Source organism: Vulpes vulpes, chromosome 6 (assembly GCF_048418805.1).
Source record: "Vulpes vulpes isolate BD-2025 chromosome 6, VulVul3, whole genome shotgun sequence".
Classification (NCBI taxonomy): domain Eukaryota; kingdom Metazoa; phylum Chordata; class Mammalia; order Carnivora; family Canidae; genus Vulpes; species Vulpes vulpes.
The window spans coordinates 58,600,044-58,621,301 of record NC_132785.1 but is presented as its reverse complement, the minus strand read 5'-3'; the positions used below and the strand labels follow the sequence as shown (position 1 = coordinate 58,621,301).

The 21,258-nt window shown below is 50.4% G+C and overlaps 1 protein-coding gene across 3 annotated transcripts in view; it reads right to left on the bottom strand.

The window, feature by feature from the left end:
- COL4A2 (collagen type IV alpha 2 chain) overlaps nt 1-21,258 on the bottom strand; it is a 170,011-nt gene that overhangs the window by 26,406 nt on the left and 122,347 nt on the right. For all 3 annotated transcript variants that reach the window (XM_072761010.1, XM_072761009.1, XM_072761012.1), the window contains 10 exons: nt 17,888-17,998; nt 17,258-17,407; nt 11,812-11,904; nt 10,574-10,737; nt 7,688-7,760; nt 7,490-7,596; nt 5,662-5,863; nt 5,244-5,303; nt 3,666-3,722; nt 699-806 (listed from right to left, as the gene is read on the bottom strand). In XM_072761010.1, the coding sequence (XP_072617111.1) occupies nt 699-806; nt 3,666-3,722; nt 5,244-5,303; nt 5,662-5,863; nt 7,490-7,596; nt 7,688-7,760; nt 10,574-10,737; nt 11,812-11,904; nt 17,258-17,407; nt 17,888-17,998 (1,125 nt within the window). The remainder of the gene's footprint in view (nt 1-698; nt 807-3,665; nt 3,723-5,243; nt 5,304-5,661; nt 5,864-7,489; nt 7,597-7,687; nt 7,761-10,573; nt 10,738-11,811; nt 11,905-17,257; nt 17,408-17,887; nt 17,999-21,258) is intronic.

Genomic DNA, 21,258 nt, shown 5'->3' with positions numbered 1-21,258 from the left:
GTCCTGTGTCAACAACACAATTCTGCATCGTGTGTGCCTCTACACACCAAGTGACAGCCATGACCGCTCATGCCACTGGAGCTGGAGCTGCCTGGGGCAAGTGTGTTTGGAGACAGGTATCAGCGGGCAGGCCGACATGTCTCTGTAGGTCTCCCACAGTTCATTGCTGGTGACACATTCATTTCCCTCCAGTTCCAGGAAAAAGGCTTACGCTCTTTTAGCCAGTCATGGCTTCTGGAAATTCTTTGCTGTGTTGAATGCAGAGGTAACGGCTTGCTCAGAAAAGTGCAAGCTAAAGAGTAAGCAGGCAGTGCCGTGGAAAGTGGAACACAGGTGCCCTTTGCTGTTTGGTGAGTGGTCAGCAGGCTGGAATCGATAACCTGAGGGCATTGTGTCTTTGGGGACAGCCTCATTAGAGGACAGCATCATGTGGCCTTTGGAGTGTCTGACATCCACCAGAGAAATTGTTCTGTACCTGTCTCTTTCTTTCCTGCAGGTGCTGTAGGGATCTTATGCAAAACTCCAGCATAACATTAGTGATGGAAAGGTCGAGAATTTTTACATTCCCAACCATAAGAAGAAAGTGCTCATCAAGCCTGTTTCTGAGTGTCCAAAGCCAAGAGCGTGGGGGCACCAACGTTGCATGCAGTCACCTCCCGAGCATAAGGGGTGTGTGTGTGGGTTCAACCCTGCCTTACCTGGGGGTCCTGGGAATCCTTCGCGACCTGGGTCTCCTGGGAGACCCCTGAGACCCGGTGTTCCGTCAGCTCCTGACAGTCCTGGTATTCCTTGGAGGCCCTTGGCACCTAAACAACCCGAAGAAAGCACGACACACGTCAGAGCCCCACAAGCAAACCCCCGAAATGACAGGGTGGGAGTTCAGAACCGACCTAACATGGTCCTTATGATCCTGGGAAATGAGGCTGGGGGATGTCAACCAGAAATGGCGCTCCTGACAGCTGGCCACACCTACCGCAAACCCACCGACCCAGCAGTATCCCTCCACCCCTTGCCAGATGCACTGGTAGGAAGTCTTCCCTCCAGATGTTGGCCCTAACCTGCACCCAGGCCAGTCTACCCAGACTTGAGAAATGCTGAACTTGTATTCCTTGTAACCAACACCTGTGACTGAAGAGCAGATGAAACCTCGGACCCGCTAAACAAACTGATTCTTTACCACTGGGCATCTTTGATCTTAACCTTTTCATATGGGAAGCAAACTCAGGATATTTTTTTCTGGGGGTCTCCACGCCTGTCTGGCCTGAGGCTCTTGGAAACCAGTCAGTGCACCTGCCTACTGCAGGCGGCTAGGCACTAGGCACTTTAGGAACCACCGAGACCTCCTGCAAATACCAGCAGTGAGAACAGCAGCCTCCTCTCTACAGTGTGTGAGGCAGCGTGCACGCAGGTGCTGGCAAGGCGACAGGTGGACAGGGGTGCAGGTTCACTGTGGGTCCCAGCCTTTCTGGGCTCCTGTCCCCTTCAAGATGTCCCTGCAGGCCAGGAGGGTGGGCTGGCGCTTTGCCATCATGTAGGAGGGGCCAAAGCCAGCATCTTGGAGCTGGGGACAGAGAGGGGTGGGATCCTTCCCTTGGGCTGGAGAGAGCGGGGGGGGGGGGGGGGGGGCAGGGTTTGTGCGGGATCCACCAGCTCTCCCAGAGGGCCCTATTTCCTGAGGTTCCTGTTGAGGGGAGGCTGGATTTGGGAAAACAGTGTGGGAACATAAGCTCAGCCCTACTCACTCTTCATAAATGCACAGATTATCCAAAATTCCCCACTGATGAAATGATGCCCTTAGACCGTCTCTCCCCAGTGTAACCAAGTGATTTTAAACAAAGCCCTATACTTGACTGGGGAGATGGGGAAGGAGCAGTTGGAACCAGAAGTGCCCACAAATGACATTCTCAGTAACACACGACCCTGCTGCTCAACACTGTTGCTCTGATGGAGACACAGGGATGGAGTCAGACCCACAGGTGCAGGAATGTACTCGTTCAGAATTCTAGGACGTCTGTGAGTCTGTAGTGTGGATGTGGCAGAGAAGAGAATAAAAGGGCTTTGTGTGGAGGATGTCCTATGTGAGTATAAGGTTCCATAGACTAAGGATAGAATTTTTCAAGTTGTTTGAAGTGAAGATGTATTTGAGGAGCTCAACTTGTCAGTCTCTGAAAGGAAATCCCAGTGGGGCCTCAGGGCAGGTGCACCCAAAATGAAGATAGGATACAGAGCCTTGGACATGCTGCCTCCAGTTCTCCGCTGCCTCTGGGTCAGGGGCCCGGGCCCTTCCAGGGGGCCTGTGTGTGCGGGAAGCAGCACAGAGCATTTCTGCAAGCCCACCATCACCTTCTGGATGGAGAATTAGTCTGCAACAGAGATGTGGAATCTATGCACTCGCTGAGCTTCATGGTGTCAAAACATGATCCAAATCCTCCCCTCGCACTCAATTCATGTGTACTTTTGGACTTGCTTCCACCCAGTCACTGCTGAAAACCCACCATCTGCTGGCTGCTGTGCCTGGGGCCCCGCAGTTAGTGGCTGTGCTGGTGTCTGTGGATAGACAGACTCATGCTGAGTCCTCAGAACACAACCCTGCGTCATGTGCATCCTTCTGCATTTCATCCTGCTGTCCCCAGATCCTGTGACTACTCTGAGCCTAGGGAGAGCCCTTATGGTCTGGAATGTAGACTGTAAGGCAACGGACTTCTCCAGTCATGAGGGCTGTCTCACACCTCCTTGGCACTTCACAGTTTATATAGGACCTCACTCACAGCATATGACATGCAGTATTAAGGGCATTATTTGCAAAGCTGGAGGAGTCCAGAATGCCTGCATTAGTCTTCCTATTTAGCTAAGAAGACCAAGTCCCACAAGGAATGAGAAGGATGCCCAAGGCCTCCTGGACAATGAGCGGAGCAGCAGATCCCACGGCCAGCTGCTGGCCACTTGCCACACACTCTTAGCCCAAAGTCAGCTGCCAGGGAGCAATCGAGGTGCATTCCCTTGCCCTGCAGGGGCCAGGGTGCAAAAGTGTGTCTGTCTGTCCCAGGCTGACAGACACAGACCTCTGGGTGTCATCCAGGTTGCCCAGACCCTGCCCCTTATCTGAAAAGCCATTCGTGAGCAGGTGCGTGGGTGGCTCCCGACACTGGGCTCAGCCACCTGGAACCTGACTCCATCATGTGGGTGCTTTGGGCGGGTGACCGCTTGCACCAGCTCACAAAGGTGGGACCATAGGGACACAATGCTAGCCCTGTTCATTCCTGTTATCCTCCATCAAAATCCAGAAGAAACAATCGTGTCCCGCAGGTCCTTCCCACAATGCTGGGACATGTAGGGAGAAAAGCTGCATGTCGAGGGGGCTTCCTTTCCCATCCCAGAGTGGCCTGCCACCCCATTGGTGTCTCCTGACGCCTGTGCCCTGGCAGAGGCTGAGCTCTGTGTGGCGGGCATTCTCTCCTACAGCCTGGGGTTCTATGAGGGGTTGGTGACCATGCGCCATCCACAGTGTGGAGGAAGAGCCTGCTTCCCTACCCAGGTACCAAGGTGGTGGAGCATGGTGACATCCAGGGTGGAGAGGAGGGCAGGGGCAGAGGGAAGTGGAGCAAAGGGGGGTGGGGGACAGTAGAGATGCAAGAGGAGGAGCCTGGGAGACCCCTCCCATTTACCTGTGGGTCCTGGGGGTCCTGGCAGGCCTGGCGATCCCATGGGCCCTCTGACACAATCTGAAAAGAGAGAGGAAAAGAGGTGAGCTGGGGCAACCTGTCACACCCACTCCCACGGTGTTGGGTATTGCCAAGGGTAGAAACAGCAGTGGTGGAACCTGGCCACCATTCTATGATTAGAGTAATTTAATGATTTAATCTTGATTCCAGTGTAACTAAAGGTTAAATTTCATCATGTAATGGATCAGAGTTTTTAGCATAAATGCCAGTGATGTCAGCCCAGTCAATAAACAGCACCGTGCTGGTGACACGTTCTCCCCCCATCAAGGGCAACACGGGGGCCCAGCCAAGTTGCTCCGGGCTCATCCTTGTCTGCCAATGTGACAGATGTTTCCTGGTGATGCAGACAGCGTGTGATGCCATAGGAAATCTTTGACTTCTCCTTTGTGACTCTGAATACTTCCAGAATTAGCCAGGGCACTGAGCTCCTTAGAGCCATGAGAACTGAAACCCGGCTGCAGCCACTTCCAGTTGGCATGGCAGAGGGCAGTGGGCATAGCCTCTGCCTGATAGAGACCCTGGAGGCACAGCAGCTCTTCGAGCTGTGCTTTGTCTGTCTGCCTGGGATGTGGCCTCCTCTGTCGCATTACAGGTCTCTGGGTGCACACTGGCCAGCCCAGGCCATCAGGATAAAGGAAGTGGGAGTCTCTGGGGGGGTACAGCCTCCAGCCTGCACAGATGCACATTCAGGGACCCCCTCCCCAGCTCTGAAGGCTCTGCAGGATGCCCACTCTGCACCCTCATCCCACATGCTTGATCTGTCCCCAAATATCTGCCCCGACTTCATGCAGGGGACCCACAGATCCTGAGGCCACTTCTCCATTCTGACCTTGATCCTGAGAGTCACACCCAAACTTTTGCACCACACTTGGGACCTGCTGCATCCACATGTTCTGCGACACCCTACACTCTGTGCATATCTCTTCAAAATCCAGACCGAGGGAGGCTGGCGTTCCCTTTGTACCCTGGATTCATCTTGGGTTCCCAATGGGATTCCTCGGTGGAATCCAGAGGCTCCTGCCCTCAGTGCCGGGTGAGTCAGCCTTAGTGGGAGTGTCTTCTGTCCACTTTGCTAGCTCTGGGCCTTGGCTCAGGGTCACCACATGTCCCCTCTGATCTGTCAGCCCTTGTTCTTTCTAGCATTATTCATGGCTAAACCCAATTCTCTTTTGACAGATACTGGACCACTCTTCATACAATTCACACGTAGGGGCAGAGAGACAAATATATGTATAGAACTTAAGTGTGACAGTACCGATCTGTTGAGTTCTTACCAATATTGTAGCTTGATGCTTCATATTAGTGGCAGAACCAGGCAATACTCTGCTTTATTACACCTGCCTTGCCTTTGATTACAAGCTGAAGCAGAAGGGCGCCAGCTCCAAGCTTTGCACATATTTGCATTTCTTACTCAGCTCCATGCATGCTGCAGGAACTCACAGCAATTGCTGATTTGGTCACATATTTTATAAACCAAAAGCTTTAACGTGTTCCAAAGTGTCCTGGTCCTCATTACAGTACCTGGCTGCACAGCCTCCTGTCCGTCACCTCCGATGGGCCTTTTCACGCCTGTGTCACAGTCTGGGGACAAGACACAGGCAGGAGTGAGATGGCTCTGCAGCAGCTAGCTGGCAGCTAGAGACCTCCCCATGGCTGTGAGCTGGCGGGGGACTGCGCTGGCAGGGAACCCAGGCTCATTTCTGGCTTCTGCACAGAGCCCCTGTGACCCCAGCACCCGAGGGAGAGGCCCACCCAAGTGAGACTGAGTCTGGTGGGCCTGGAAAGCCCCACAGTCAGGGAGGTTTGAACATACCAAGAACTGATAGCACAACATGCATCCTCACGGGGCCCCCAGGGAATTTGCACATTGCCAAAGATAGAGAGGGTGTTGGAGCCCATGTCCCATGACTGAAAGATAGGAGAGGGGGTTTCTCCATACCTATTTGTCCTGGAGTGCCTGGGGGTCCGGGGGGTCCGGGAAAGCCTGGGGGTCCAGGTAATCCGGCATCTCCGGGGAAACCACGCTCGCCTTTGGGGCCAGGCAGGCCCAGTCCGGGGGGGCCCCTTTCTCCTGGAGCGCCCTTAGTACCGGGTGCTCCTGGGTAACCCGAGTCCCCCGGGGGGCCTTTGATACCATCACCCTGTGTGGAAATTATGTTTATGTCTTAAAACACACATAAACCTCAAAGGCAGCCATAGCTCAGCTCTCCTTCCCATTCCCCCAAGTTCTTTGTGATGGATGCAGAGTGGAAGGAGAGCAGACATGGACAGGCACCTGCTGTCACCATCAAACCAAGCACAGGAATCAAGGCAGGTTTTATAACAATCACAGTGACAAATGGGAGATGGTCCCAGGAGGCACACAAATCTGAGTGTTTGCTGTCCTACCCAAGCCACCCTCCTCAGTTGGAACCTTCGTTCCCGGGAAGGATTCTGACAGGGGCAGTCAGGCACAGGCTCAGACTAATGGGAGCAGGAACATGTCATTTCTACTGCTCTGAGCAGGCATTGGGATGTATCCCCCATTCACAGGGGCGATCCATTGTTAAAGGAGAGGAGTCTTTGGTTTGGGCCAGAAAGAGCAGCATGCTCACTGGACACAAGGAGACAAGACAGTATGGAAAAAACAGGGTGCTCCCTGGGGATGACACTGCCCAGCAGGTGCAGAAGGTGGTGAGGTGGTGAAGGGATAAGAGGGGGCTGTGGGCATGCGGGTCAGGGGATTGATGTTGGCAGGGGTAAACATGCAGCTGGCTTCATGCTGAGCATATCTGAACGAGCCAGTGGGACAGCCATGTGGGCAAGTCCCAGGGTGTCCTCCTGAGAGCTGTGCATGAGGCTGGGATGCTCCAGCACAGGCTGCGGCCCATCTGTGCTCCTGAGCGTCCCCACCTCTCTGACCCTCCTGAGGCTCCCAGCCCCGCTGAGACCTGAGGACCGCAGACAGGGACCCACATGCCATGCCGATGAGCTTCAGGAGTGGCCTGTGTGTGCAGGCTGGAAGACTCGTGCACGGCTGGAGGCAGCGGTGTGCTAGGACAGCGGTGCCAAGCAAACTCTTTTTGAAAATGATTTTCAGGGTGGTAACTAAAAAAGCAATACTAGGGTAGTAATAATCCAGGTGTTTTCCATGAGCCCAAGAGAAGTGCTCTGAAAACCTGACTGTGTTGTGGTAGGAAGGACCCATGTGGAGCAGAGAGGCCTGGCTTTGGAATGAAGCGAGCAGGCCGGCTTGGGGAACTGTGGTGTAAACCTCTGCTAGGGACATGTGGCGGGCTGAACCACGTCCCCCACAAGATGCTGGAGTCCTGACCCCCCACCTGAGGATGTGGCTGCTCTGGAAACAGGGTCTGTGGGGCCATCAGGGTAAGGTGAGGCTGCAGACGGGGAGATTTGCATGCAGCATGCATGCAGGGAAGATGAGGTGAAGACACAGGCAGGACACTGCCAGCTACAAGCCAAGGGACATCTGAGGCCACCAGAGCCTGGGGGAGAGCCTGCAGTGGGTTCTGCCTCAGGGCCCCATTCTGGGCTTGCCTTCTGTGCTCCACCAGGAGGAATCTCCGTGGACTCTCTAATCTTCCATGTGCCCTCTGGGGGCTCCCCCTCCGCCGCCCCGTGCCCTAACAAACAAGGTTTCTGCTGGTTCAAACAGCCTGGCTGTGCTGGCTGGATTCAGCGCAGTGCCAGCACTTGGGCCCTGGGGTAATTGAGGCCGAGACCTATCAGGACCAGGGCTGCGCCAGCCCCACACTTGTGTTACTCACAGGAGGGCCTGGGAGGCCTGGGAATCCATCCAGCCCGTCACGCCCGGGGACACCATCATCACCTTTCAGCCCAGGCACACCTGGGACACCTGGCTGTCCTCTCTCACCTGGGAAAGGATTTGCCGTGTGATGCTTCTCATACAAGAGCAGCCACAGAACGGCTGTGGGTCCAGGGACTCCTGGCCCCCAAAGACTGACCTTTGGTGGTGATTGCTCTAGAATCCCCCTTCATTCCTTTCGGCCCGGGAGGTCCAATGGTGCCAGGGGCGCCCTGTGGGAACAAACACACAGTGTCTTCCTCCATTCTGTTAAGGACAGCTGGGAAGATGACGAGTTTCATGGTACACAACTTGGGAGCCTGTTCCCCTCATCAAGCCCAGTGCTGCCCCAAACAACTCTTTGCTGTAGGAGAGATGCTCTGTAGCCGGCTGTCCACGTCAGTGGTCCCCAAATACAAATGGCCACTGAGCCCTTGAATATGGCCTGTGCAACTGACTTTTAAATTTCAAATAATTAAAACTTCATGTTTCATGTAAGTAGCCATACTTGGCTCGATAGTAAAAACCAGAACCTCACTGCTCAGTGTGGTCCATAGACCAGCAGCCTTGGCCTCTTCAGGGAGCTTGTTAGAAATGCAGTATCTCAGCAGTCCCCCATCCCTCCCCACTGCCACTGACCTAGAATCTGTATTTCAACCAACTCCTAGGGAGCCACGTAGTCATGAACTTTTGGGAAGCAATGATCTAAAATACAAGATCAACAACTCTTAATGACATTATTTAGAATCTGAGCAAGTACTCCAGGTACAAGGGATGGAAATTTGTGTCCACTCAATATTAAGAGTAACAGCTTGTCTTCTGGACTGAAATTAAGGTTGGAAAAAAAAACACCTTCATATTATAGAGACAAGCTCATCGCAGGGACACTCATATTTTAGGTTGTGAAATCTAGTGTAGGTCTTTTAATGAATAGAAATGAGGGATCCCTGGGTGGCGCAGCGGTTTGGCGCCTGCCTTTGGCCCAGGGCGCGATCCTGGAGACCCGGGATAGAATCCCACATCGGGCCCCTGGTGCATGGAGCCTGCTTCTCCCTCTGCCTGTGTCTCTGCCTCTCTCTATCTCTCTGTGACTATCATAAATAAAAAAAAAAAAAAAAAAAAAAAAAAAGAAATGAGCAGGTTAGTGGGTCAGGATGTTAATGTGTGATGTGCTCATTTGGTGTGATGTGCAAGATTTGGAAATCTTGGTTGTTATTATTTGCAAGAATATGGGAACTTTCAGTGTTGGTCTAATTAAACAGGGAATGTTCTGAAAAATTCCACAGATACTTGATTTATTGATTCAGTTCTTTGCAGAAAAGGGCAACATTCTTTCAATGCTCAGGAGAGTGACACACACAGATGGGGCTCAGTACGTAGGTGCTGGGCAAACTGATGGCTGGATGAATTCATTTACTGACTGGCTCCCACACTTCAAATGTTCTCCCAAACTCTATTGGTACAAACATTAAAAAACAAAACAAAACAAAACAAAAACCATCCCAGGCCTTTGCACTGGAGCAGGGTTGCCAGACACATAAACATATCATTATACGCAAGACAACAGACACAATGCCAGAGGCCTGTGAACAAAGATGGTGTGGGCATGTGTGTCATACAGCTGGTGGAGGGAGCATGGGTCCTTGGAAGATTGTAGACATTCCAGGTGCACAAAATGGGGTCCATTTGGCTTCTAGGAAATATTTGATAATTTTATAAACAAACAAAGATCCTACTAGTTTTGCTCCTCGTAAGTTCACAACCCTCACTACAAATGTGTTCAAGTGCTAAGACGGCCATGATTTGGAGACAGAATCATGATAAAACATAGTGCCTGCCATTTTTAGTTGGATAAAACCGTTTGTGCTTGAGAAATCTCTGAGGCACGCCGTGGAGGGGGCTGTGGATCTCATTTCACCTACAAACCTCCGGTGCCACAGAGCAGTGAGGAGTGACAGCCTTGGTGTAGCAGCTCCGGGTGGCTGCTCATCCCCAGTACCAGCTCACGGAGCCAGGTCGCTCTTGGCCCGGTGCCCTGAGCATTTTTTCCTCTCTTGCTGAATAAGTAAAATAATAGACTTTTCACATTGTAAATCTCTTGAAACTCTCTTTTTGAGTAAAATAAGAAATAACAAGGCATATTTTGCCTTTATCTGAAATTGGCTTTGAAATCGTTGGTTAAAACCTCTTGCCAAAGAAAGATCTCTAGATGCTCTTTTCATAGATGTGAAATAAAGTCTGTTGAGTTGATACACACGGGGAATCCACGGGCAGGGAAGTTCAGATATCCCTGGACATCCTTGGTTCACTGGGAGGTCTCACTTAGCTGGTTAAGGGAGACATCATAAAATGCTTAATCATTTCTGTACTAAATTTGAAAAGATGAATATTCAGTGGAATGTTTTACATTCAAGATGCTGGGTTCTGTTTTTGTTTTTTTTAGATCTGATTCATATGCGGTAAAATTCACCATTTTGAAGCATACGATTTGGTGTTTTTTCACAAGATTGTGCAAGCATCACCAATCTCTAATTGCAGAACATTTTCATCACCGCCCCGGAGAAGACCCCACAGCCATGACACACTCACTGCCATTTCCCTCTCCGCCAGCCCCTGGAGGCCCCGACCTGCCTTCTGTCTCTAGATCTGGTGGTCCTGGACACTTCCTAGGAATGGCATCACATGACACCTCTTGGACTTTTAAGTTGTTTCTACCTTTTGGCTTTTATCATCAATGTGCTTTGAACACCTGTGTACAAGGTTCTGCGTGGGTGTGTTTTGGATCCTCCGAGGCGCCCAGCCAGGGGTGTGTGGGTCCCGGACACCTGGCAGCTCTACCTCTGACTTTCTGAGGAAATCTCAAACCACTTTCCAGAGCAGCTGTGACGCTCACCTTGTCACCAATAACTGTTTTACAGTTCCTCTCGGAGCATGGGGTTGTTTGAATGGAGCACTGGGTGCACGGCATTGCTGGTCTAAATCTATGTTTGCTTAAACAGAAGCTGTCAAGGACGTGCTGTCAGCTTTGAGAGAACTGGTGTCTCACCTTGAAACCTGGGAACCCCGGGATGCCATGCTGGCCAGGGTCACCCTGGCTCCCTTTCCTCCCTGGCTCCCCATTGATGCCCGGGAAGCCCTTGGGTCCTGGCAGCCCCGGGAGACCCCCGATGAACTGATCGCCTTCCGCGCATTTACAGTCCCCAGCGTCACCTGCAATGTGAGGAAAGACTTGTTATTTCCTTGTGAAGCGTGTGCTGAACACTCCTCCTGGCTTTGCAGGGGACAGAAGTCCAGGGCAGTGGGGGCTGGGGTGACAACGAAGCACTCTGGGGCCTTGTTTACTCCTGAGCTTGCTGGGGACCAGTACCGTTTCCTGGATGAGGAGCAGGGGTACCTGCTCGGGATGCAGAATGCAATGCTGCCACGTTTCCCCAGCACGGTGAACAGCAGGCCACTGACAGAGGTGGGTGTGCAGCTTGGGGGAGATGGTGTTCCAGAGTCTGGGGGATAGGAGGAGACTTGGGGAGGGGGCCTGGCTGGCACTCCGGGCTTAGAGGCCAAGCTCCTGGGTGGGAGGCAGGAAATACTTGGCCTCCCTTCTCAGTGTTGCTACAGTGGTGCCTAGGGAACCCACTGCTGGTGGCACAGGTGACTGGTGGTGGCTCATGGGGACAAGTGCTACACAGCCCTCCGTGGGGTCTGACTCCTGCAGTTGGCCCCGTCCATTGTGGGGGTACCCACACGCCCACACGTCCCACGTGTGCCACAAAGGTTGGGGTGCACGGCCTGGGGCTACCTTCCCCAGAATGGAAGGGATGCAGCATATTTCTCAGCTAGAAACTCCCTCTTCCTGCTCATTCGACTGCACCTCTCCCACCACCTGGGGGGAAGCTGCTGGGGACCTGCCCCGTCCTGCCTGGCTGGTGACTAAGCCCTAACTCAGGGGAACATGGGTAGGATCAGCTGTGACAACTACTCTACGGGTCTCTGCAGTGGACGAGCTCTCAGTGCTAGTTCTGCTGCCTTCGAGCTGAGTGCTTGACAGAACCATCTGATTCAGCCCAAGAGGTCACAGCTCTTCTGCTTTGTGCCCCCCAGGCTCTGCATCCCTGAAAGTTCAGTGATGAAGGCAGTGACAGAGATGGGAGAAAGGAGGGCAAACACAGGGCTGGGAGCCTGGACAGTGCGGTGGGCGCCACACACCCCAGGGGGGAACGGGGAAACATCCTGGAAGAAGGGGTGGCTGCCCGCCCTTCCTCCAGCATTTCCGACGACACTCCTTACCTTTCCATCCTTTCTGTCCGCGAGCTCCAGGGAAGCCAGAAGGTCCAGGGAACCCTGCGCTCCCTTCTGTTCCCTTCAAGCCGAAAAGGAAACCTAAGGAGAAAATCCACAAGGATGGTCGTTGAGTGCAACCTGGAGACCCTCCTCCCCGGACCCAGGGTTGGAAGGGTCACCGCCAGGTCTCCCAACAGAGTGTGCAATCCCTTTCTGGGACCCCCTTTTGTGGCCACAGCTCCCACCCCCCATTGATGGAAGGAAAAGCAGGAACCTATTATGGGTTTTTCTAATGAAGTCTAGAGATAACAATCTTTGCTTTCAGGAAACATGGAGTCCAAAGAAAGGTTTTTCACATTTCAGCCACATATTTTATTCTATTACTATTTTTTCTCTTAAGATTTCATTTTTACTAATTGTGCTTTCTTGTTTTTAGGTTCCCATATAGTCTAAAACTCTGAATAGTAAACAAATTATTTTATAATAATTAAAAAATATATTTTCATGTCAAAAACCAGACATTTATATATTGAGGGGACAAGTGACCAAGTGACGTCTTTACAATATCTCTGTATAATCACCCACATATTTTATGTGGTAAGACTCATATTCTAAGACCAACACAACTTGGGTTCCCCAAAAGACAAAAACAAAACAAAACAAAAAAACCCAAACCAAACCAAACCAAAACCAAACTAAACCAAAACAAACCAAGGTATTGACATGACTTCGGTTCCCCATCGGGCTCCCCTGGAGCAGGTGCACACACGGGTTTGCATGGTTCATGCAGACAGCATGGGGCCACCTGGCTCCAGCGCGCCACTTCCCCTTTCTCCACCCTCACCCCCATGACAGGATCAGGGCCCCTCAGAAGTCCTGTCCGGAACATAAAAGACTCCTAACTCTGGGAGACGAACAAGGGGTAGTGGAAGGGGAGGTGGGCGGGGGATGGGGTGACTGGGTGATGGGCACTGATAGGGGCACTTGGTGGGATGAGCACTGGGTGTTATGCTATATGTTGGCAAATCAAACTCCAATAAAAAAACATACAAAAAAAAAGAAAAGAAAAGAAAAGAAAAGAAAAGAAAAGAAAAGAAAAGAAAAGAAAAGAAAAGAAAAGAAAAGACAAGAAGTATCCGGGCTGCAGGCTCCCATCCATAGTCCTGAGCAGGGGTTCCAGGAAGCCTCAAAACCAGGCTCTCAGGCCCACGCTCTCCGCATCTTCTCGACAGCAGCGCCACCTGGTGGTGGGAATGAGCAACCCCCCCAGCGCCCCTGGGTCAGGTTGGGAACGTCCCCCAGTCTGTCCTTGCTGCCAAACCCTACCGTGCTTGCAGCCCAGATCTAGAACCCCCCAACACACTGAAATACCTGCTGCCATACCCACCTCACAGTACCTGGGGGGAGCGAGAAAGAGGCACCAAGGAAGCTGGGAGGAGAGGAAACGCTGACTTAAAGGGCATTTGCTGTTTGGAAAAGCGACACCAGAATTTGAAGGTCAGAAAGCTCCTAGGTCACTGTATGTATGGAAGGGCAGCTGGCAGTTCAGTTTCACCACATTTGCGACAATCTCTCTCACTTATGCACCGGTGCACCTGTGCCAGCCCAGCAGCGCACCCAGAGTTGTGCATACAGAGAACATCGCACATCCTCACCTGCTTACACCTGAGGCCACCAGTCAACAAACCAACACAGAATTTCAATGACAGCCAGGGCTGTGCAAACAAGGGCTTTCAGAGAGAGTAACAGAGGAAGACTATTTATTTATTTATTTATTTATTTATTTATTTATTTTAAAAGATTTTATTCAAGAGAGACACAGAGAGAGGCAGAGACACAGGCAGAGGGAGAAGCAGGCTTCCTGCAGGGAGCCCGATGTGGGACTAGAATCCCAGATCCGGGGTCACACCCTGAGCTGAAGGCAGACACTTAACCGCTGAGCCACCCAGGCGCCCCAGAGGAAGGCCATTTAAAATGGGGCGTCAGGGATCCCTGGGTGGCGCAGCGGTTTGGCGCCTGCCTTTGGCCCAGGGCGCGATCCTGGAGACCCGGGATCGAATCCCACGTCGGGCTCCCGGTGCATGGAGCCTGCTTCTCCCTCTGCCTGTGTCTCTGCCCCTCTCTCTCTCTCTCTCTGTGACTATCATAAATAAATAAAAAAATTAAAAAAAAATAAAATGGGGCGTCAGGAAAGCTCTAAGACCTGGTGCCCAGGACCTAAAGAAGCCGATAGTAGCCAAGAGAGGGCGACAGGGACGGTTCCAGAGAGAGCAGGAGCGTGTCTGAAAGCCCCTGAAAGACGAGGAAATCCAGGAATCCGAAGAGTGGTAAAAGGGCCATTGAGGGGCTTGGATTTCAGCCCAAGGGCATCAGGGAGCCATTCAAGAGATTTCTTTCTAAAAGTAGTCTTCAGGGATCCCTGGGTGCCTCAGCGGTTAGGCATCTGCCTTCAGCCCAGGGCATGATCCTGGATCCTGGATCCTGGATCCCTGCATTGGAGCCTGCTTCTCCCTCTGCCTGTGTCTCTGCCTCTCTCTCTGTGTCTCTCATGAATGAATAAATAAATAAAATCTTTAAGAAAAAATAAATGTAGGCTCTATACTCCAGCATGGAGCCCAATGTGGGGCTTGAACTCACTTCCGGATAGTGCAGGAGGGACAAGGAAGTACCAACAAAGGCTCTCAGGGAGAACAGGCAGTGGGATGAGAGGGCACCACGGAAGGCCAGTGAGTGTAGAGGGCTGCCAGCTGCATCAGTGACCACTGAGCGGGATGTTGCCCCTGCGATGTGCTCTCAGCTCCTTGGCTACCAGGTCAAGGGCATTCAGGCCCTGGTGGACTTTGTGGGCTTTTTTTTTATGCCTCCAAGTTCTCCCAATGTTGTGAGAAGTGCAGCAGACAGGTAGGCATTTGGTTTCAGATATTTCAGAGATGTCGGCATTTTAAGTTTGACACAGACTGTGGGTGTTCCTTGTGTGGTTGGAGACTCCAGCGGCCATCCTTCCTCTGTCCTCTGTGCTTTCTTTATCTAATAAACTAGTAATTCCAGACAAGTCCTACAGCATAGCAGTGCACCTCTCAGACGTTTTCAAGATGATTTTCCCTAAAAGGCCAAGGGCCATCACAATGCTGGCAGGATTCTGACTTATTCTAAAAAAAAAAAAAAAAAAAAAAAAAAGAAACTGCCCTGACACTTGATTCAGTTAACTCAGCTAGAACCAAGAGTTAGTAAAATATTTAGCTCAGAAAGAAAACTGACTTCACAGTTTGGTTCTGTGGGAACTGCAAAAAACTAAAAATTCTGGTTTTCATTAGTAACCAACACACAAAACAGGAGGAAGGGCAGTTAGCAAGAAAGGAATCCAACGATTTCATTCCAGGCGAAAAGCTAGGGGATCCCTGGGTGGCACAGCGGTTTGGCGCCTGCCTTTGGCCCAGGGCGCGATCCTGGAGACCCGGGATCGAATCCCACGTCGGGCTCCCGGTGCATGGAGCCTGCTTCTCTCTCTCTGCCTGTGTCTCTGCCTCTCTCTCTCTCTGTGACTATCATAAATAAATAAATTAAAAAAAATTTATAAAAAAAAAAAAAAAAAAAAAAAAAAAAAAAGCTAAAGCACTCTGCCCGAATCCAGGTCACTGGTATTAAATTCTGACTATGCACAACAATGTTTTAAAAGGCCATTATGGTTGGCTACTTTTTGTCTAAGAGATTGCTTTTTTGAAAAAGTGATTTGGAAACAATGTGTTCATGGGGTAAAATAAATATTTCAAGGAAAATTTAAGTTGTACGGTTTTCATACCTTAGGTTGATAAAATTTATTGGATTCTCTTCCATGCATTTTACGAATAAAATATGCACAAGAAACTGATCCATCTGCAGATATATTAGTAAATCATAGACTTACTAATAAGCAAGATTTATAAAGCAAGATGGTGTCTGTATCTTTAACGAAGCAGAATATAGTTACTGGGATAATGGCAAGGTCAGCCTTCCATCACACTCCCTCTAGAGGCAAATTTTTATGCTTTAAAAAAATTTTTTTAACACATCATGTTCTTTTGCCAAAAAGGAAAACTTATGAGATAACATTTAGTCAGGAAACATAATGCCCATAGAAACTTGGCCGTAATCACTGATGTCATCACAATAAATATGACTTCCAGGATAAAAATATATGACAGATAACACAGCTCAAACTCTGGTAAATTCCAAGGAGTTATCTACACCTAAAATTTTTCAGAGGAATGTTAAGAATCTGGCTTTGCCAGTTGAAGGGAAATTGGAACAGTAGGGCCATGTTAACTTAGACATTTACTGTAGAAGACAAAAGGGAATCAGAGAAGGGATTGCTGATTTCTCAATGGAAGAAGTAGGTGCGCACATGCTTCTACTACCCTCACAATCATTCCTCTCAAGGTGGCAGAGAGAAGCAGACATCCCAAAGCAGCAAAAGCACAGACCAGAACCTGACCTTTACATGAAACCAGACACTACCTGTTAGCAGTGGGAAGCTTTCCCCGCCTGGAGATAGGAAACTCTAAGAGATTGCTGGGGGTGGGGAGGCAGGATACCAGGAAAGTTAAAGTCTAATATTTCAAATACTGGCTGATAGACCATGGACCTTATCACATAGAAAGAAATTGTGACCTCATGTTTTCTTCCAAAGCTTCATTTATGCAAATTCCTGAAGGGATGAAATGTTCCCACGAGGAGATTTTACAAAATCTAGAACTACCCTTTAAATGTGGAAGCCGAAAAGATAAGTGTTTTTGGTGGTAAGCTCAAAGACAGACCGCACGTCTCCCTGCATCCTCGGAGCGTTCTCCACTGATAGAGGAGCCAAGGAAACATGGGACCTTGGCAATACACTCTGCACTAGTACTCCACGCTGCCCCCCCCCCCCCCAGGCGGCGTGGGGCCCAGAAGCTCATGCTCATCTTGTTTACAGACCCTCATTGTCTCTCATCTCAGCCTCGGCCAATGCAGTCACCTCTTCCTGTTGACTGCTGTCACCTGTTCAGTTACACAGCTCTGCTGGCATGGGCTGAGAAGGCAGATGATCAACTCTGCTAAAGATCACTGTGAAACAGGGGAGAGGCTACAAGCCAAGGCAGGAGGCCTCCACCCTGGAAGAAGGTGACGGAGCAGATCACATCGACACTCGACGGATTTCAGCTTGCACCTGCTTCCCAACTGCACTGCTCAGATGTGCCACTGCAGAGCTGACACCCCTGGAGCCACAGTCAGCCAAACCCTGGGTCACGTCCACGGGCCTGCTGATACTCAGCAGATTCCCTCATCACTGGCTTTTCTGTTTGTGTCCCAGGGCACCTGCCACACCCTACTGCAATGCCTACTGCATTGGTTCATGGAATTATTTAGCAGGAAAACCCCGGTAAGAATCTGACAGGGGCTGGGCCTCTTGTCCGCACCTGAGTATCCTTCCACTTACCATCTGGTCCAGGTGGTCCAGCAGCCCCTGGGGGTCCTCGGAGTCCTGGCTTTCCATCAGTGCCTGGTGGGCCGGGGTACAGTGCAGGGATGCCTGGCTCTCCTATGAACCCTTTGGGGCCCATTTCACCCGGTAAGCCTCTCTTTCCATCTGAAAAATCCAACAGTGACCATAAGCAGCATGAGACTTGGGACATTTAACATCTGTGTTGGCATTCCCATCCCAGAGGCCACCAGGAACCTATGAGTTCACAGTCCAATCAGTAGCTTAAGGATAGATGCTCTCACTAGATTTCTTCACCATATTTCCACCTCAAGGAAACTCCCCAACAATGGTGTGAGAATTGTAACCCTGGCCACGAGGACTGGCCACTGCCCACACTCATCCCGGTCAGTCGACAGCATCATGCTCGTTGCTTGTCAGCGGCACAATCCAGCCCTGTGTGTATTGCACATTGCAGGTCAACTGCTCCCCAGAAGACCTGTGGCACAGGCCCCCTAACTGGTTAGAGCTGCTGAGCCTCCTCTGCATGAGAGGCCAGCTGCAGAGCCAAGTGGTCGGTAAGGGCCCAGGGCTCTCTGTAAACACCTGTTGAGGGGGACACACTTCTGATACCATGGAGCTGATTACCTTCATCTCTGATGGATGGGCCGGGGAGACCTGGTGGGCCCGGGTCTCCTGGTTCACCTCGGCTTCCTGGATCCCCGTGGGTCCCTGGGAATCCTGGGTCACCTCTGGCACCTGCAACCGAGAAGGGCCCCATGGTAAGAACAGGACTGCTTCCAGGACCCACTTGAAGTGCGCACTTTTCCACCAAATGTGTATTTATTTATTTGTTGTATGTCTCGTACATGCAGTGAAGGGTGGTGGGGGTCTAAATGGTTAATATATGGCAGTCTCTACTTTTAAGGAGCTCATTCCTTTTTTTAAAAAAATTTATTTACTTGAAAGAGAGAGAGAGAACGAACGGGGGGGAGGGGGCAGAGGGAGAAGCAGAGTCCCCACTGAGCAGGGAGCCTGATGCAGGACTCGATCCCAGGACCCTGAGATCATGACCTGAGGTGAAGGCGTATGTTTCACCAACTGAGCCACCCAGGCACCCCAGGGAGCTCATTCCTAATCAAATAGGAGCAATAAAAGATTCCCATAAATATCATAAAAGACTGGAGAGGTAGACAATGCCAAAAAGTTACAGACCTCGGTTTCAAAAAGGGGAAAGATTATTTTGGGGAGAAATCTGACATTGAGAACACAGAGCATAAACATAACAGTGATAGTAACATTTGGGAGCTCTTGCTGTGTGCTCTAGGCTCAGTGTTTAATACTTCATGTTCATCTGATTCCCACCAAGTCGTGGGGGCAAATGGTGCCACGGCCCCAGGTTTATGGACACGTGAGGCATGGTGCTCATGGGCACTGAGGCTTCAGGACACAGCAGCCTGACCACTGGATACGGGTACACTGTGATGCAGGTGGGAGACAGACGGGGGTGTGGGGAATGGTGAACAGCTGTGGTGGGTATCAGGTGGGATAAACAGCTGAGTCTAAATGGGAATAACGAAGGGAATGGCAGGACTAGGGATCCCTGTGTTCATGGCGCTCAGCGCGGGAGGTGAGGAGGGCTGGTTCCTGTTTGAAGCCCCACTTCCTCAGGCCCAACTCCAGCCCAGAGCTGCTTTCCATAGCTCCATAGCTGTGTGACGGATGAAGAACACAGGTGGGGGCTCTTACAGACCTTATCCCTAAACAAACAGAGAGTGGCTTCGAGGTGTTCTCTCGCAGTGTAAACAGCAAAGCTTTACTGTAGGGCAAATTTTTCTGGACTATAATTGGGAAAAATGAGAGAAAAGACACTATGATGTTTTACTGTGTACGTATTACTAATTATTAGGAAAGCCATCACTCTGTATGGGATCTCAATGGGATCTTTAATTTTCTCATCTCAGAAGCAAGTCCTTAAATTAAGGAGAGGATGTGCCAGCATCATCCTTGAGTTGTACACGCAAGGTGTGTAAAGCGGGGAGTCTGCTGTATGGGTGCTTATGCCCTGTGGAGAGGGGCGGGCGTGGGGTGCTGGGCTCTGGACACAGGGGACCTGAGTGACCTTGGGTTCATTCATTACACACGTGACCTTGGGTGAATCATAGAAATTCTATACCTCAATATCTCCACCAGTAAAACAATGTGATGAGAGCAACTAAGGGGCCTGGGCCCCAGGGAGCACTGTGTGAATGCTAGCCCTCAGGAATGGGTAGGCAGAGACAAAATAAAAGTGAAAACCACAGATCCTCTCATTCGTTAGGAAGAAGAGCAAGATTAATTGCTTTAGTTACCATGTAATAATTAAAAAAAAAAATACAAGTCTCCTCCAGCCGTGCGGGTTTTGACAAGCTCCTACAAGGCTACTTTGTGCAGATACGAATATTCTCTTCCATGAGGGAATCCGCTCATTATCAGCCTGTTGTGCTCAGGAGCCCTCGCCTGCCAACTCACCAATTTAAAACCATCACCTTCCCAGTGTGGTTTCAGAAATATGAGGTGGTGAAAACGGGAAATAGATGAATTCTGGGCTCTCAGTCAGTGATGTTTTTGAAAAATGGCCAACATTAATTTAAAAAAAATTATGTTCCCAAAGCCTCAAAGGCAGTCTTTCAATTTCAACCAAATCACTAACAGAAAGCGGACCTCATGTTCCTTTTCTTGGGGCTTCTGGCTTGGCAGGCACATCTGGACTCCACAGTCAGGAGGGCGAGGGTGAGTGCCAGCTGCCCGGGGAGGGCCATCCGAGGTCTTGAGCATGGATTCCAAATATACTCACTTATCCGTATGTGTTAATTTGCAAGAACACATGAAACCCAGCTATCTTTGTGTAGGGGACCTGATGGCGTTTTTCCTTCAAGGCCACCCTGGAGGGAAATCTCTCGGGGGCTTCACTGGGCTCTGTCCTCAGCCCTGTGCTAATCTATGTTCTCATTAACGTTGGGTGAACACATGCAAAGGTTGTTCTTAGATGGACAGGTGATTCACACCAAGTGTATGACCCCTGGACACATATGGTAGGGAGAGCCAGGCCATCTACTAGGTACACGGAAGTAAATATTAGACTGTCTTTATTAAAAAAAAAACCAACGAACTCACCCTTTAAAATCCCTTTCTGATTTGTATGAGGTAGGACATAGACTTTTCAGTCCATTCAGGTAGCCTACTACCTGCCTGGTACTGTTCTAGAAATCAGGGATGCAGCAATGAGCCACAGCAGCTAAAACCCTGTCCTCGTGGAGCTCTGTACAATGAGGATCCTCCATAAGTAAATACGCATACGATTGTTCAGAGGGTGCTGAAAACATTTTTTTTCTTGACCTAGAAGGATACATATTCAAAAAGGTTCAAAGACCACTGCTCTTATCACAGAATTAGAATGTTTCCATATGATCCTGTCAGTCTGGAAGGCTGAGTAAAATAACGAGATGGGCATTCACTACAACACATGCAAGACCCCTTCACTTACAGTCAGGGGTCCTCTGGGATGGTGGGAACATCTGGGCAGATATGTGGGGATTCCTCAAAGGTTAAAAGGATGTGGCCTTTTACAGATTATGGATTGTGGCCAGTTCAGGGTTTCGGATTGGCAAGCAGAGGGCAGAAGCACCTCGGTACACTTGGGGCAGAAGGCATTGAGGGTGGCTCGGTGGCTGCCATGAAGACTGTGTGCAGGAGGACCAGATCTCTTTAGTGATATTACAGATGGCAAAGCCAGAACCTGCACCAGGCAGGCAGAAATGAAGCCATTTCCCAGTGAAGGGGTCGCACCCGGAATGCAGAGATGAAATGGAGATCTCTCTGTGACACCATATTCAAGCAACGAGGGGAGTTGTCCATGAACCCGATGTTCTCCAGAGGTTATGCTCTAAACATCTTTTTTGTTTTGCTTAGAAAACCTTTCTTGCAAGTTCATGACCATGTCCAAAACAGAAGAGGACACATGTGTGATAGAGACATGC